Source organism: Apis cerana, linkage group LG14 (genome assembly GCF_029169275.1).
Source record: "Apis cerana isolate GH-2021 linkage group LG14, AcerK_1.0, whole genome shotgun sequence".
NCBI lineage: Eukaryota > Metazoa > Arthropoda > Insecta > Hymenoptera > Apidae > Apis > Apis cerana.
Genome location: NC_083865.1, coordinates 8,898,110 through 8,913,272, shown reverse-complemented (window position 1 = coordinate 8,913,272; position 15,163 = coordinate 8,898,110). Strand labels below are relative to the sequence as shown.

At 39.0% G+C, this 15,163-nt stretch overlaps 1 protein-coding gene across 7 annotated transcripts in view; it reads right to left on the bottom strand.

Annotated features, from left to right (window-relative positions):
* LOC107998674 (ankyrin repeat and fibronectin type-III domain-containing protein 1) overlaps positions 1–15,163 on the bottom strand; it is a 98,270-nt gene that overhangs the window by 8,217 nt on the left and 74,890 nt on the right. For 3 of the 7 annotated variants that reach the window (XM_062084583.1, XM_062084582.1, XM_062084584.1), the window contains 3 exons: positions 4,920–5,057; positions 4,473–4,551; positions 1,366–1,469 (listed from right to left, as the gene is read on the bottom strand). In XM_062084583.1, coding sequence (XP_061940567.1) covers positions 1,366–1,469; positions 4,473–4,551; positions 4,920–5,057 — 321 coding nt within the window. Of the gene's footprint in view, positions 1–1,365; positions 1,470–4,472; positions 4,552–4,919; positions 5,058–5,733; positions 8,896–12,607; positions 13,499–15,163 lie in introns of those variants that run through there. The other 4 variants (XM_017058059.3, XR_001766242.3, XM_062084581.1 and 1 more) reach the window with 4 other exon arrangements.

The window sequence follows — 15,163 nt, the reverse complement described above, 5'->3', positions numbered from 1 at the left end:
TCAAATTTCCCGGAGCGCATTTCGTAATTGAATTAACATCGACACGGGGAACAGATTCGACCACAATCACCGCCGAAAACACCCACTAATTTGCGCACGATTGTTGTCCCCCGAATTTTCGTTCAACCGTTGATTCGTTATTTACAAGCGCGTAAACGTATAATTATCGATCGATCAATCTCGATAAATTGACACGAACTGTATAATTATCCGGGAATCAAAATGCAATAACACGAATACGTATTTCGTGTTTGGTTAATATCGAAAGATGAGAGATAGAAATCTAGGAAGAGGGGGGAATAACGTATATCGCGAGGGAAGGAAAACGAAAGAGTTTAATTATCGATCGGATTCCATGGTTGCGATTACAATGGCGAATTAGTGGGGGGAGGGGGAGGAGGAGAAAGGCTGGATGGAAAGTTGCTCGTTCCTTTTCACGCGCGTCGCATTTCTCCAATTTTATTTTTCGTTTCTTTCTTTCTTCCTACCGCGGCCGAAACGCAATAAAGCTCGACGGCATTTTTATTACAGACTGCGGAATCCTAATTGGAATCCCATCCCAATCGATTATTTTCTTTTTTTTAGAGTGCACTCCTCTGCACCGACCGCTAAAAATCCCCACGTTTTTCCTCTCCTCGCGTTTTATTATCTCTCTCTCTCTCTCTCTTCTTTCTTTTCTTTTCCATTCGATACGTCGAGTAATATCGCTCGGATAATCGTGATTTTTCGTCGACACAAACTCGGAGTTCCCGTTTGAAATTTAATCGAGTAATTTCCATCTTGAATTGCACGCCATTGAATGCCACCGACAATTATTTCTGTGGATGGGCACAAAACGAATGCACGATTTCGAAACGTTTATCACGTGCAAACAAATTCCTTCTGTGCTCCTTTCTTTCTTTCTTTCTTTCTTTTTTTCCACGTGTGTTGGCGAAACAAACATTTGCACGCGTATTGTATCCCGAAAAAAAAAGAGGATCGATCAAAAGGCTTTTAATTTACTTGCTTTTCTACCTTTCTCCTCCTACCACGACTGCCATTTATCACGGCAGAGAGAAAAAAGAATGCTACCGGATTGGAGTATAGAGAAAACGTACGTTTATCCAGAAAAATGATAAATTTGTCCCTTCTCGTTTTCTTCCATTGAAAAAAAAAAAAAAAAAAAAAGAAAAAAGAAAGGAGAAGATAATTGTTCGTAATGTGAAAAATAACAATAGACGGTAAAAACTTCAATGCGGATAATAAACGCGGAACGTTCACGCATCGTGGAATCGAATGATCGTGAAAATAATTTAGCCTCGTTTCCTTGTTAATTTAGAACGAATGAACGAACAAACGAAACATTCGCAGTTGAAGTTTACTTACACTGGTTACCCTCCTGTGCACCGAACGCGACCAGCATTTTTGCAAGCGGCCTATTGTTGCTGAGCACCGCAACATCCAGGGGTGACAGACCGTCGCTGTTCACGCTGAAAATCCAATTCATATCGGCGTTACGTACGTAGCGAAAAGATTAATTACGATTTAACACTGAATCACCGTAAAACTGACCCCCCTCACCGAGGGGAGGGAAAGCATAGAGGAAAAATTTGTCATATCCAACGATCCATCTTCGCGCAAAATTGTAGTGGAAAATTGTAATATTTTCTATAATATTTATACGTGTATATATATTTCAAAAAAATTTATTCAAAATTAATATTTGATATATTGGTCAAGGAATACATATGCGATCGATTAAAAAAATGAAGAAGAAAGTTGGAAAATATACATCGTGCTCGAGATTCGAGTTGAACGTACGTTCGAGTTGAAAGAAATCCGAATCGCAACGCACGAGAAAGTTTCGAATCGGCGCCGTTCGGGAAATAAACGAACGCCGCCGACTATTTCCGGACGGTGATCGGTATCAATTTCGTTCTCGGATAAACGAACCGCTTTTGCCAATTGGCATTCGGTGAACTGGGGCACAAAAAGAGAGGAGAAGCGGATTAAATGGATTATCGCGGACGGCAACGAATGGCCGTTCGATTATTACGATTGCGCGCACGCACGATTGCCGATTCATGCCTCATTCGCGATTATTCCATCTCTCCATCCAGGCTTCGATGGATCGTTTCGAGAGAAAGAGACCGATTTAAACATATCTCGAGTTCCGGTCGAAATTCGGCGATCACTCGCGGCGAGTAATTTCTTCCTCGTTTCGAGAAAGAATCGAACTTTCGCCCTTTTTCCTCGGCCGGTACACATGGAGCTTCGAAACTGTTTCTTCTTCTTCTTCTTCTTCTGTTCGGTTGTTGCTCGAGCCTCGTGACTCTGTCGCTTTATTAAATTTCTCTATGTCTTTCTCTCCCGACTATCGCGCTCTACTTTCAGTTTCTTCTTTTCTTTTTCCCGTCCAACTTGTGAAACGAGCGAAAAGAAACTCTCCTCTCTTCGACGGGTACTCAATAAAGCATCGAAAATTAATGCCAGGAATCAGCCGCGCCTCCGACGTGTTCCAGCAAGGGAAAAAATAATGGTGGTAATTTTAAATCGTCGCTCGAGTGTCGATCTCGTTGCTCGAGGAGGAAAACACGAGGGAAAACGCGAATTTCCAACGGGGTTCGGGGAAATCTCGACGAGCGAAACGTGACACCCAAGTAAGTTGCGGTTCAAATACGTTACGTATAGAGGATGAATGGCCGAGGATCTACCATGGAACACGTATCGCGGAATACGGTGTCCATTTACTCGATAAAATCTAATTATCGTTGGGAATTGCTACGTATCTAACGAGCCTTATGTCACGGATCGATACGATTACAATGTAGGAACCATGTAACGCGACGAAATGCGTGCGAGGGGGGCTTTGTGCCTCGGCGTACGAACGTTCCATCGAACGCCAATTAACGCGAGTCAATAGGATACAAGGCAGCGGCAAATTATAATTTATCGTTCTACGGCTTTTGCCTCTCGTCACGTTCCGCCGTTGCCTCTGACAAACCGATTACGTTTATTACCCGAATGAGAATTCGTAATTTCGGAATAAAGTTTAAAGAAGAAAACTTTTTCGGGGGATAATTTTGATTATCCTCGAAATACGTATGTTTTTCTTCTAAGAATTACTGATCGAGAGTTTCCATTCACGTTATAATACGAGTAAATCTGTAAAAAAAAAATGAGATCGTTAGAAAGAGTTGTTCTCGAGAGTATTTTGAACGAGTACATGGAAGAGTAATTTTCACTCTCGGCTATAACGTTATACACCAACGAGAGAAATAACTCTCAATAACAATTCTCGAGAGTTCTATTTTCAAATGGATTCGTAGTTGGACGCAAATGGGTCGATCGATGAATAATATACAAAAGGATAACTATCGCTCTATTCTTCGTTTCCTCTTCGTAATTCTCTATTTCTTTCCCTTCCGTTTAGGAGAACATAGGTTTTGGAAATATTTGTCGGAAACTTTATCCCCGAAAACCGAATGGAATTTATAAGAAAGCATTAAAAGAAAATGTGCAACGAGAGAGAGAGAGAGATTCTCTGGATCGAAAAATTTCCGTAACGATTCGTGGAAAGAAACACATCTGGGTCGTAAACACATATTGTACGAGAGTAAATCGAGTTTTCGCCACGCCAACGCAACGTGGAAGAGAACTAAGGAGAAGTTTTTTTGGAAAGTAAATAGACCAGCTCGAATTCTCGTAAATTTCTAACCGTGGCCCAAGGAGAACGATATTTTTTACTTTCTCCGACACGATCGCACATCTTCGTCAATCGGGATCCTCGGTGTTTTATCGTAAATCGTTATCGACCAGAGAGATGTTGAACCTTCTAAACAAACGAATATCGTTCGAGCATCGACCATCCTTGAAACGAATGGGGACAGATATTTTTCCAACGAAAACTCTAAAAACTTCCCTTTTAATAACTCTGAAATGTTCAAAGTCGGGACGATAGTTTCCTGAAAAAGCCAAGATGCTCCTTCATCGAATGTTATCGATGCAATATAATAAACGAATGTAATACGACGATTGTTGCTCTCAACCGGCTTTCTCCAAAAGTTATATGGTTTATCGAGAAATTTTTCAGAAAAAAAAAAAGAAAAAAAAAGAAAAAGAATCCTCCATCTCCAAAATCGAGCATTCAATTCTATGTTAATTGGCTTAGTTTTCTCGAGCTGGAACTGTCGGTGAAATTAATTAAGAGTTGCAATTAACCTACATCACAATTGTACGTGGAGTGCCACTAGGTCGAATCTTCGCCTCTGAAATCATCCCGTTGTTCCTTTTCCTTTTTTTTTTTTTTTTTACAATTTTTCAAAGCGTTACATCTTGTTTTCCGCTTGTCCGTATCCGCATGTTTAATTAAACGGCGATATCAACGGCCGTGTTCCCTGTACGCGTTACGTTGATTTTAAGTGGACCGTGGATATGTCAACGGACAGAGCAAAATGAAATCTAACCGAAAAATGAAATATCTGATAACTCACCTGTTCACGTCTACGTCCGTCGACTCTAAAATCGTTCTGGCTTTGTCCAGGTGCCCATGCTCCACTGCGGCGAAAAGAGCTGAAAAATTAAGAACGAGGAGCATGAAACGTGTTTTAATAGAAAATATCATTCTCCATTTTCAAAGCGTCAAAATTAATGAAAGGAAAAGAAAAAGGAAGAAAGAAACGAAAAAGTCGTGACGTACGAATAAATATTAACAATAACGATATTATCAAAAATACATAAAATACACGCTTCAAAAGATTTAACGAAGGATACAGCAAACAGAAGGATAAATTTGATTGAAGAAAAAATTCGATTTGAATACTCGAATAAAAAAGATAAGGAGACAGCAGAGAGAGAGAGAAGAGAGAGAGAGAGAGAGAGAGAGAGAGAGAGGAATATCAATGAAAAATAGAGAGAAAAAAAAAGAAAATAAAAGATACCATGCAGGTGTATGTTGAGAGACTGTGCCGTAAGGGGATTGATGTGCACCGACGATATATTGTTCGATTGTTGATTAGGCTGCTGTTTTTTCTTCCCGAAACCCTCCAGGAACTCCATCCCTTGCAAAGAGTACAGCTCTGCGTGAACAACAAACGAAAAAGGGGCTGAATAAGGATAACAAAAAAAAAAAAGAGAATAAATCGCAACAACAGGTATATAAATATATATATTTATGTATACGTATACGACGGGAAACGAGCAAAGAAGCGGAACTTCTGTGGACGAAAATGGGCGCGAAAGAGTTTTCGCTTTACAAAAGTAACAAACTTGCTATCCTCCCACGGTGAGCGTTCATTATGGAGAGACAAACTGTTGCATAATCCAAAGAAATCTGCGCGCAGAAATTTTTCTTTTTTCTTTTCCGACGGAGGCGCGCGTTTAATTAAACATCCTTTTTGCAAAGTTAAACGCAGAAGTCAAATATATTCTCGTCAAGATTCTCCCTATTATTTTTCTTTATCCTATCGTTGCAATTTTCTTTCCACCTCGAAACCTCACCCTCCTCCTCCTCCTCCTCCTCCTCCTCCTCCTTCTCCCGCTTTCGCGAATTCGTGTGCGCTTCGTGTCGAGAAAAAGCGATCGAGGGAAAAGGAAAGAAAGAAAGTAAGAAAGAAAATATAAGTGGTAAATTTCCATGGAAGGGAAATAATTGCTTGGATCTGTCTCGAGCGATTTATTTAAAAGAATTCGATAACAGAATGGAGGAAATTCGGGTGGAAAGTGATTAAAAAAAAGAAACCTGATGGGCCGTACTTGATCCAGAGGTGGTCGTAACGAGTACCCTATCCTGACCCAGGGAATCGTGCGAATCCCTCGATTCTTTGATCGACTTCTTCCTCCCGACCGAGACCTTGCTACGAAAGCTGCCGCCCCGTGCGTTCGTCCAAAAGTTGGCGATATTGTCCACCGTCCTGATCCTGCACGACTTGGACGAGCAAACCGAAGTTTTCCTAATTTTCTCGGACGACTTGCGCCCCTTCGACGCCTCCCCGTCGTCGAGACACCCCAACTTGTTCAACACCAAGCTGCTCGCCACCTCCTCGTCCCGCAGCACCACGTCGTTCACCGACAAACTTCTCGCCTTCGCGCCGGTCAACAAGCCCCGCTCGAATTCGCTCGCTCGCCGGCAATCGTCCTCGAGCCCCACCTCCGATTCTCGCCCCTTCCTCGTGTCGTTCTTCGAATTCGTCGACGCGGTGCCGCCCGGCCAACGCTCCTCCGCGTATCCTCTATCGTCCTTGCACTCGTCGCCCTCGTTCGCAACGCGACCCGAGTTCTCGGATTCGAAGAAGAAGGCGGACATGGACGAGTCGAGGGAGGCGTCCAGGCGAAAAGTCGGGTTCTCGTAGGACACGTGGCCACCGGCGGTGGTCCATGGAAAAGGGGCGCGCTTTTTCTCCTCGCTCTCCTCCTCCTCCTCCTCCTCCCCCTCCTCCCCGTTGCTCCTCCTCCAACGAAACATATGGCGCGTCGTCACTTTAGGCGAGATCTCGTCGCTCATCTTTCTGCTCCCTCGACACTTGCGATTTTTCTCCGTTATCAGGTCTGCAAGGCACAATTTGCTCAACTCCTTGGCGATCTTTCGCGACTCGAACTCGAGGGTCGAGGAGAGGCGGTCGTCCCGAGGAACAGGAGGAGTCTCGTTATCGGTCCTCGAAGGAGGATTTTCGATGGAAGAATCGACAGTGTTGTTGTTGTTGTTGTTGGTGATGGGGGGCGAGACGACCCCCTCCTCCACCAGGCTCAATTTGTCCCGTTTCCTTTTCGAATGTTGCAAATTGGACGGAGACAGATCGAAACCACCGTTTAAACGCATGCTCGCTCGGCTACGCAGCTTCGACATCAGCTTCATCGATGCTCGAAAGGACCTCGACCGTTTCAAGGTCGACATCCGGTCGCTCGACGACCGCCTCGAGAGCAATTCCATTTTCGGACTGGACGTGGACAATTTGCGAAATTTCATCTGGAGGATCTTTCGACGTTTCGCCAATCGATACCTTTTGCCACTCACGGTCCCTTGTCTCCAACCTTTTCTTTCTCTTTCCTTCAAATTTTATCCAATCTAATCACGAAATCACGTTTCACTCGCGCAAACTACTCTGTAGTTTTTCCCCGTAGTCGTTCAACTTTGGCGGATTATTCCGAGAAAAAGAAGAGGAAGGAACGATAAAATATATTTCCTCGATCGTTTGTATAAATTTATATATTATATATTCGTATTTCTTTGGCAAAGGAAGACTTTCAGTCAGATTCGATTCTCCTTCGGATATATCCCTTCAGCTACCTCTTTGGTTCGATAAAGCTGAAAAATCGACGAGTATATGTATTCACGTATGATATAAGGACGATTTAATTATTCTTCCCCCGAAGCAGTCTTTCTTTCAACGGAAACACGATCAACATTTTTTTCCATAAACGATTAAAAGGATAAAAATTTTTAACATCTCCAACTACGCTCTCCTCCGATATAAAGATATAAATCACCTTCGTATCCCACACTTCTCCGTTTCTCATCGAGGTTAATATATCCGTCTCCTTACGACGTCGTTAAAAAAACACCGATAACTTACAAACGCTGGAGAATCGAAGGTGCCAATAATAGTGGTTGAAAGAGGAGAAGAAAAGGAAAGAAAGGGAAGAAATCAATGCCACGATAAAACGAATAACGCGTTTCGAGATCCTATAATATCCTAACGTAATTCTTGCGTCCGTTTCGAGCATCGAGTATCGCCGTTCGAGCTCGCCAAACCGTTGAATTATTCACCAAACGCTACGTTCAACGTGAAATTTCATATTCGAGGTGGGAGGGAGGGAGATGGGATCCGCAATTTCACGGAATACATGGGGAAATTTTCCAAGAGGTTGGATTCCAAGAGGGACGAGCCGAACCAACGAACGAACGAACGAACCCGTATGAACGCGTGTCGCACGATGGACTGGTTGGCTCGAGCGAGCAACGATTTTATTATTTACTTAGGACACGACCGATTCCAGTGCGCCAACCGCAATTGCCTATTACGAAGAAGTGGAGTGGTGAACGTCGCCTCTTCCTCCTCGAGACGAGAGTGACAATTTGTTAGCCCAATCAAACTTATTGCCAGCGTCCGTGACTCGTTGCTCGGATCGAGCAAGATCTCTAGTAAGGGCGTTGCATCGAGCCTGATCCTCGAAAAGGATGATGCAAGTTTAAGGGGTTCGAGTGTCGGGGAAACGGAGACTCGATTCGACTTCCATCTTCTCTCATCTCCGTCATTCTCCAACAGAGGTGTATAATAATTTCTCTTCATCGATTCGATTGATTTTCGAATTGGAATTTTTGAGAGATGTTTGAAGGGTACATACGCTACACCGTTATCCAGAAATATCTGGTTAGTAGCATTTGATGGGGCGTAATTCGTGAGATTGGGGATAAAGGGATCCGTAACGATTTCTTTATGGTTATTAAAGATATGATGGACGATAATAGGGGCGAAATTTATAAGGCTATTATGCAATTGTCTTGCCGTTGTTTAATTTTTCGGCTATGAATGGGGACGAAAGAAATTCCGAAACAGGAGATTGGAAGATACCTAATCTCTTAACTCGATTTAACAAAACTGAGTTTTTAATATCTATTATGAGAGAGTCGATGTGAAAACGAATTCGTGAAACGAGATTCGTTTGACAAAAAAAAAATCCCTACTTCTCTTCTTGCGATTATCGTAAATGGTCCACAAACGTGTGACAACGCGTTACAAACATTACCGCGTCTCGAAACGTTTTTATCGCACGGATGGAACACTTTTCACCGATACAAGGCTAAAAAGAAATGTAAGAAAGCAACTAGGTGGCGAACTTTGCCCATAAACCACGCTGGAAACAGCGTGGAAACCTGTAAATTGGCCGGGATAGTTTGTCAACGAATAAAATGGGCAGGCGGAATAAAGCGAAATAAATAGATCGGTAAGCTCGAGAAGAAGACACGTCTCTCACCATCACAATGAAGAACGAGGGATCGATCGAGGTATCGAGCGAATCCGAATCCTCCTCTTCCGGATTTCGATTCCACGTGGGATCGATAGAGTGGCTGTTTGTTGTCGATGGAGCCCCTCGGTTTGAATACCAAATAGAAATTTCTTGCAAATATAAGCGTAGGGAAAATCGAGAGGGAAGAGAGAGTTTTATCGGAAAGCAAACGGAGTCACGAGAAGGAGAAACGTAGACGCGATAAGCCGTTAGAATAATACGCAGAAAAAAAGGGGAGGGGGAAAAAAGAAAAAAAGACAAAAAGAGCGAAAAAATTCGAGGGATATGAGAATCGAGTTGTAGAAACGAGCAGAGGCAAGTGCAAATTAAACAAAACGACGGAAATGATATTATAAGTACGTCAATGATTAGATAAACCCGGCAGACGGGCGATTATGGGCGGGCAGATGGTTTGAATTGTTAATTTCGAAATGCAGGATAGGGGGCGAGAGGGAAAGTTAGAAAACGAGCGCGGTTAAAGAAACACGAGGACTATCGTATCGATCGAGAGGAGGAATAAAATCGCCTCTTGCGATACAGATTGAAGTTCATTAGAAGTTAACGAGGTAATTACGGCTCGTCGAAATGATAATGGGATAATTAAACAAGTAAATAAATTGTCGGGAGTGGATTCGATCCCTTGAGTCCGTAGAGATTGAAGAAATTAATCGATTATTAACGTTAAAAAAAAAGAAAGAAAGAAAGAAAGAAAGAGAAGCATTGGAAAAGAAAAAGAATATTTTCTAATCCCTTCCTTTTGTCCTTCTTAGTTTTAATCATTATTTTTTAACATCGATTTTTTAATCTTCGGAAAGTTCTTAGAGAATGGATGGAAGAACCGAAGAGAAAGAAAGAAAAGAGTACACGCCAGTAACTTCCTCTCGTTTTAACGTCCATTGTGCTAATAGCCACTAATAACGCTTCCGTTTCCCTTTTCTCCTTCGTGATTACCGTCTCACCATTGTTGCCACGAAAGATCGCACAGCGAGATTTTCAACAGGATCCAAAGAACGAAATCTAGGCGATAAAAACGGTTCGATATTGCTTTATTATTTATCTACTCGTTCTAATTATCGACGTGTTTCAACCTCGATTTAGATGTACCGTGCAATTTTTCAGATTAACGATATTAAGAAGAGATTTTTTTTTTAGAAAGGAAAGAAAAACGAAAGAACGGGTTGGATTCATCGAGACATCGATTTCTTCGGACGCGTTTCAATCCCGAGACATTACTTTCCTCGAGAGGCGAATGGAAATTTAGAGCTTTTACTATTTCTTCCTCGTTCGAGCAACATTCGAGCAATTTTTTCGCGGCCATTAAAAGCTCCGAGCGACGAAAGTGGATTACATTACAGAAAATTGCGCATTCTTGCCAACGGAAAATGAGATGAATAAACCTGCCATTGAAACGTGAAAGCGACGCGTCAGAAAAGAAAAAGGTGGAAAAACGAAAAAAAGGGAAGAAAATGGAGGTAGTAGAGTAACTTCAAAGTAACGGTCAAACTCGGATTTGCGATAAAAACGGGTCCTGAACGGAACAACGTTGATCCTGGTGATCGTGGCGGCGAGGGGGGAAAGGGTAACGAGTGAAAAGAAGAAAAATAGATTAAACGATCGTCCACTGTTTTATCTCTGCACAAATGTCAACACGCTGTCAGTGATGCGGAAATCCTGAAAAAGCGATTTGCGGCTAACGGATCTCTTTACAAGCTACGTTTGGCTCGATGTGTCGGATTAAAAATCGAATAATCACGTATTCTCTTTGATATTCTAAAAGAGGTATCGATATTAACGGAAAAAAAATAACAAAAGCTTGAAAATAGCAATTAAATTCTTTATCCTTTTTTATAACATCGTCCTCGATATATTTTTTTCGATAAACTACTATGATCTATTATTTTGTTTAATTTGTGGAGTTACCGTTCTCCGACATTGTTAATATAATCGTTGTTCCGTGACGAATTGTGTTGCAAACCATCGATCGCAGAGTTAACGAATCGTTGAGAGAAACAATTCATAGAGAAGAGCATTTAGACGAAAAAATATTGATTTCCCATAGTAATAAATTTGCGAATCAATTACAATTACGGGAAGATAAGACGTGCAAAGTTCGATATGTTCGGGATGAAAACGGAATTATCGTGTTTTCGCTGGAATATTTCTATTATTATGAAATTCTAAAACGTGTCATTGCAGGAAATTAGGGTAATTAGGACGGAGAACACCCTTGCCAGTCATGGAAACGTTAACAATGGATCCTTTTGAAGCGTTGTCCTCCTTATCTGAAACCCGTCTACGATAAACAGCAATCTACTTCCGTTCCCGCGCGAAACTACGGTTCTCTGACACCAGGAGGCGAACGCCTTCTTCCGCTCGTCAAGCGGTTCGAACATGCTCAAGACGCATACTTAATGAACGATATTACGAAAACACCATGTTAACATCTGGAAATATTATCTGAGTAATTAAAAAGTATTCCTCTCATTTCTCTTGATTATCTTTTTTCAATCCGTTATTTTTAAATGATTTATTATTAATTAAATATTAAATAATTGATACAAAAATTAGAATTAAAGTCGTATATTGAAAAAGATTAATTATTTTTAATTTAGCTATGAAACATGGCGTGCATATGCATGCGAATAACCATCAAGCGTTAAGCTTGATGTTAATGCTATTATGAATAATATTCCACAGTATATAAATTTTTTTTCAGGAATAATTAAGCTTAATGCCTAGTGATTTCACGTACAAAACATATATATATGTTTTTCCTGGCAAAATTAAAAATAATTATGTTTTTCTAATTTTATTATATTTATAAATTTATGTTATAATTAATTAAAAAAAAATCTCTCAATAAAATAATATGTTTGCCACAACAAAAATGGTATTAACGTTATCATAAATATAATGATAAATTTCCATATCTTTTGAAAATATTATGTAATAAAAATTGATATAACGTGATCAAAAATAAATAAATAAATTATCTTTAATATGAATAAAAAATAATAAAGAGAAAAGTGAAAGAAAATATGAAAACTGGAAAATAGGAAAATGTGTATAAACGAATTTATTTATGGTTATGCAACCTTTCATGCATAGAGGTTTACCTCGCAAGGACGCACGTGCGTCCGTTCACTACCATTCTCAAATTCCATCGAGAGTAAGTCGACCTATTCGAGCTGAGATAACGTTCATCGTGTTTCCTAAGAAGGAAAAGGAACTGCTCTTGTCCGAGAACAGCCATTTTCTGCCATAATCCTGCCGATATATATATTGTACGCATATTTAGAAAATCTTATTTTCAAGGATTGAAAAGTTTTATTTGAAAGCTTTGCTTAAGGATAATAATATTTAAGAATTTTCTATCTTGAAATAAGAAAGAAAGAAATATAGAAAGATTATTTTAATATAGAAATATTATTTTAATCGTTTTATTTATATCGTTTGAAATAAAAATGTATAAAATAAAAATATATACGAAAAAAATTATCTTGATTGATATATCGATTGATTTTGTGACAGATATTAAATTCCATGGCAAAGAGATACTTATCATGGCAAAAGTGATTGTCTCGATAACAGATATGTCTGCCAGATATGCTTTATAGATTACCTGTATTTCGAATGTTTCAGTCACGACACACGATATTTGTATGCTTTGTAACAAAGCGTGAACTCTGTATGCTTCTTTGATTCTATTAATATATTTTAATAATGACATTTATAAAATGACGTGACATTTATAAAGCCATATTTACACAACTATTAACTTAATGGTGATCGAACATGAATTGTACATTGCGATCGTAATTTGTTTCAAACAATTTCCATAAGCTTTTTCTTCCGGTAACATATTGTTTTGGTATTTATTACTGTTTTTCAAATTGCAGTTATAAAATTCTTGGAAACCAATCGAAATGTTTCTTATTTGTATGAATAAATCATAAAATTGAAAAAAAGGCGGGATAATTCGAACATTTTCACCGGGTAAGCAAATAATCGATCCCTCACACGTTACCGACCGAGAAATGTCGTTTGGAGGCAAGCGTCCCCTGTTCGAAACTTAACCTGTCACCTTTCTCACACTTTTCATTCTGTATTTCTCAATTCACGTTTCACCGCCAACTCGAAATCTCCTTACAAGTCGCCCACTAACGTGTCTCAACCACGTAACCAGTTCTCACAACAGCGAGCGAAAATATCTTTTTCCAACCTCTCCATGTCCTTCTCGTTGTTTCTTGTCGCTATTACCGGGTCACTATTTCTTTGTAAATTCTTTTCTTATACGATTTTCTTTAACACAAACACACACACACACACACACACGCACACCGATGATGAATTAACGTTGAACGAACGTATTCTCGCGCAAAAATAAACGTCACATTTTTCACAAACGTTTTTCGCCACGAGTGTCCATCGCAAACATTACACTGGTCGCAGAGCAGCGACAACGATGTGGCATTGCTGGCGGGTACACATGGAACGCGACCCTCGGCCGTGTGCCGAGCAAACAGCTGCCGTCTAGCCCCCACCAATAGGACGCCCCCATCGTTCCAGCACTTCGTTTTGACCGTACCCTTCCCCAGCCTGTCTTTTTTATCAATGAAGCTGTAACTTTCGATGGAGAGTCGACTAAATTTTTTTTTTTTGTTACAAACAATTTCATACGTGGAAATTTAAATAAAATTTCGAAGAAATAAAAATAACCATTGAATAATTCTTCTATAATTCTCAATATGTATATAAACAATACGTAATATTCTATAAAGATTTTATTATAAAAAAATTTTATTGTGTAAAGTTTATTTTGGAAAAAATTTACTTTATATATATATATATATATGCAAAATAACGTTTACAATGTATAAATTGAATAGTTTGTTATATGTATAGTGTTTGCAAACTGAATTATAAATATTGACTATTTAAATTATTAAATAATAAAAGTTGGATGTTTACAATAAAAATCTAATTTCTAAAATCTACCATGTTGTCTCTGTCAATATTTGACGATTTCCAGTGTATGTGTTCTTAATTGAACACCTGTGTTTCGTTTTGCGAGTTGAGTTATCTCTAACATTTCCATTGACGAATATAATCCTTGAAACCTTTGTTAATTTATCTAATTTTATTTTTCGTATTTAAAAAAATTTATTAATCGTAACTTGTTATAAATTTTATAACAAATTAATAAAAATAATGTCTTTGTGAAATGATCCTCGCATCGTAAATGTTCTTGCATTAACTTTTTAAAATATCAGTTTTTTTTTCTAAAAATCAACACGAGAATTCAGGTAACTTTTCCAGTATAACTATGAAAAATGAGAGTCAGGAAAGCACGATACCGTGACTGGATGCACTTTGTACAAATTCTCGGTAGGTACGAAGATATAAAGCCAGGTATACAAGTGTATATATAAAAGGAGCACGTTTCCAAGGAACACGTGGCACAACTAACATCAATATGCATTCTCAAGAAGCTACTCCTGTATGTTAATAGTTATTCTTCACTACGTAACATATAAATTTACGTGCAGATATAAATTTTCAAAGAATATTCAAATATGTACTTTCTCTTATTCTTAAAAATCAACTACCATCAACTATGTAATTTTATAAAATTATTCAGATCGTTTCGTTTGATATTTTCAATCTCTATATTTCTCATCTAATTTTAAATAGATAGAATTGGATAATAAATATTGCAAGGAATACTTGTTTCTGGAATTAATCCATTCGTTACGTTGGAGGCCTAACAAGATAAAAATAAAATGGTACACGCATTCGTGAAGGATATTATTAATGAAAAGAGTAGGATTAGGGAAAGTAGTTAGTCGCTTCATTAGGTGAAATTCATCAAGGGAAGGCGTCCATTGTTCAATGAGAATTAAATTTCCATTCGTTTTGAACAATGCACGGCTTTGTTCTCACGAAAGAGAATACATAGCCACAAATGAATCTTGATTATAATCGAAAGGCAAATTCTGTTTATCATATATATTCTAACTCCTCATAATACATTTAATAAAATTATTTATTTTCACACTTCGATTCAATTTTTTCTTTTTATTTTCAATTTTTACAAATTGAAGGATTTATCTCGACGGGATTGATCAGTTCTTTCGTTTTCGTCGACAAATTTAAATTCCATAATTAATTCGATTTT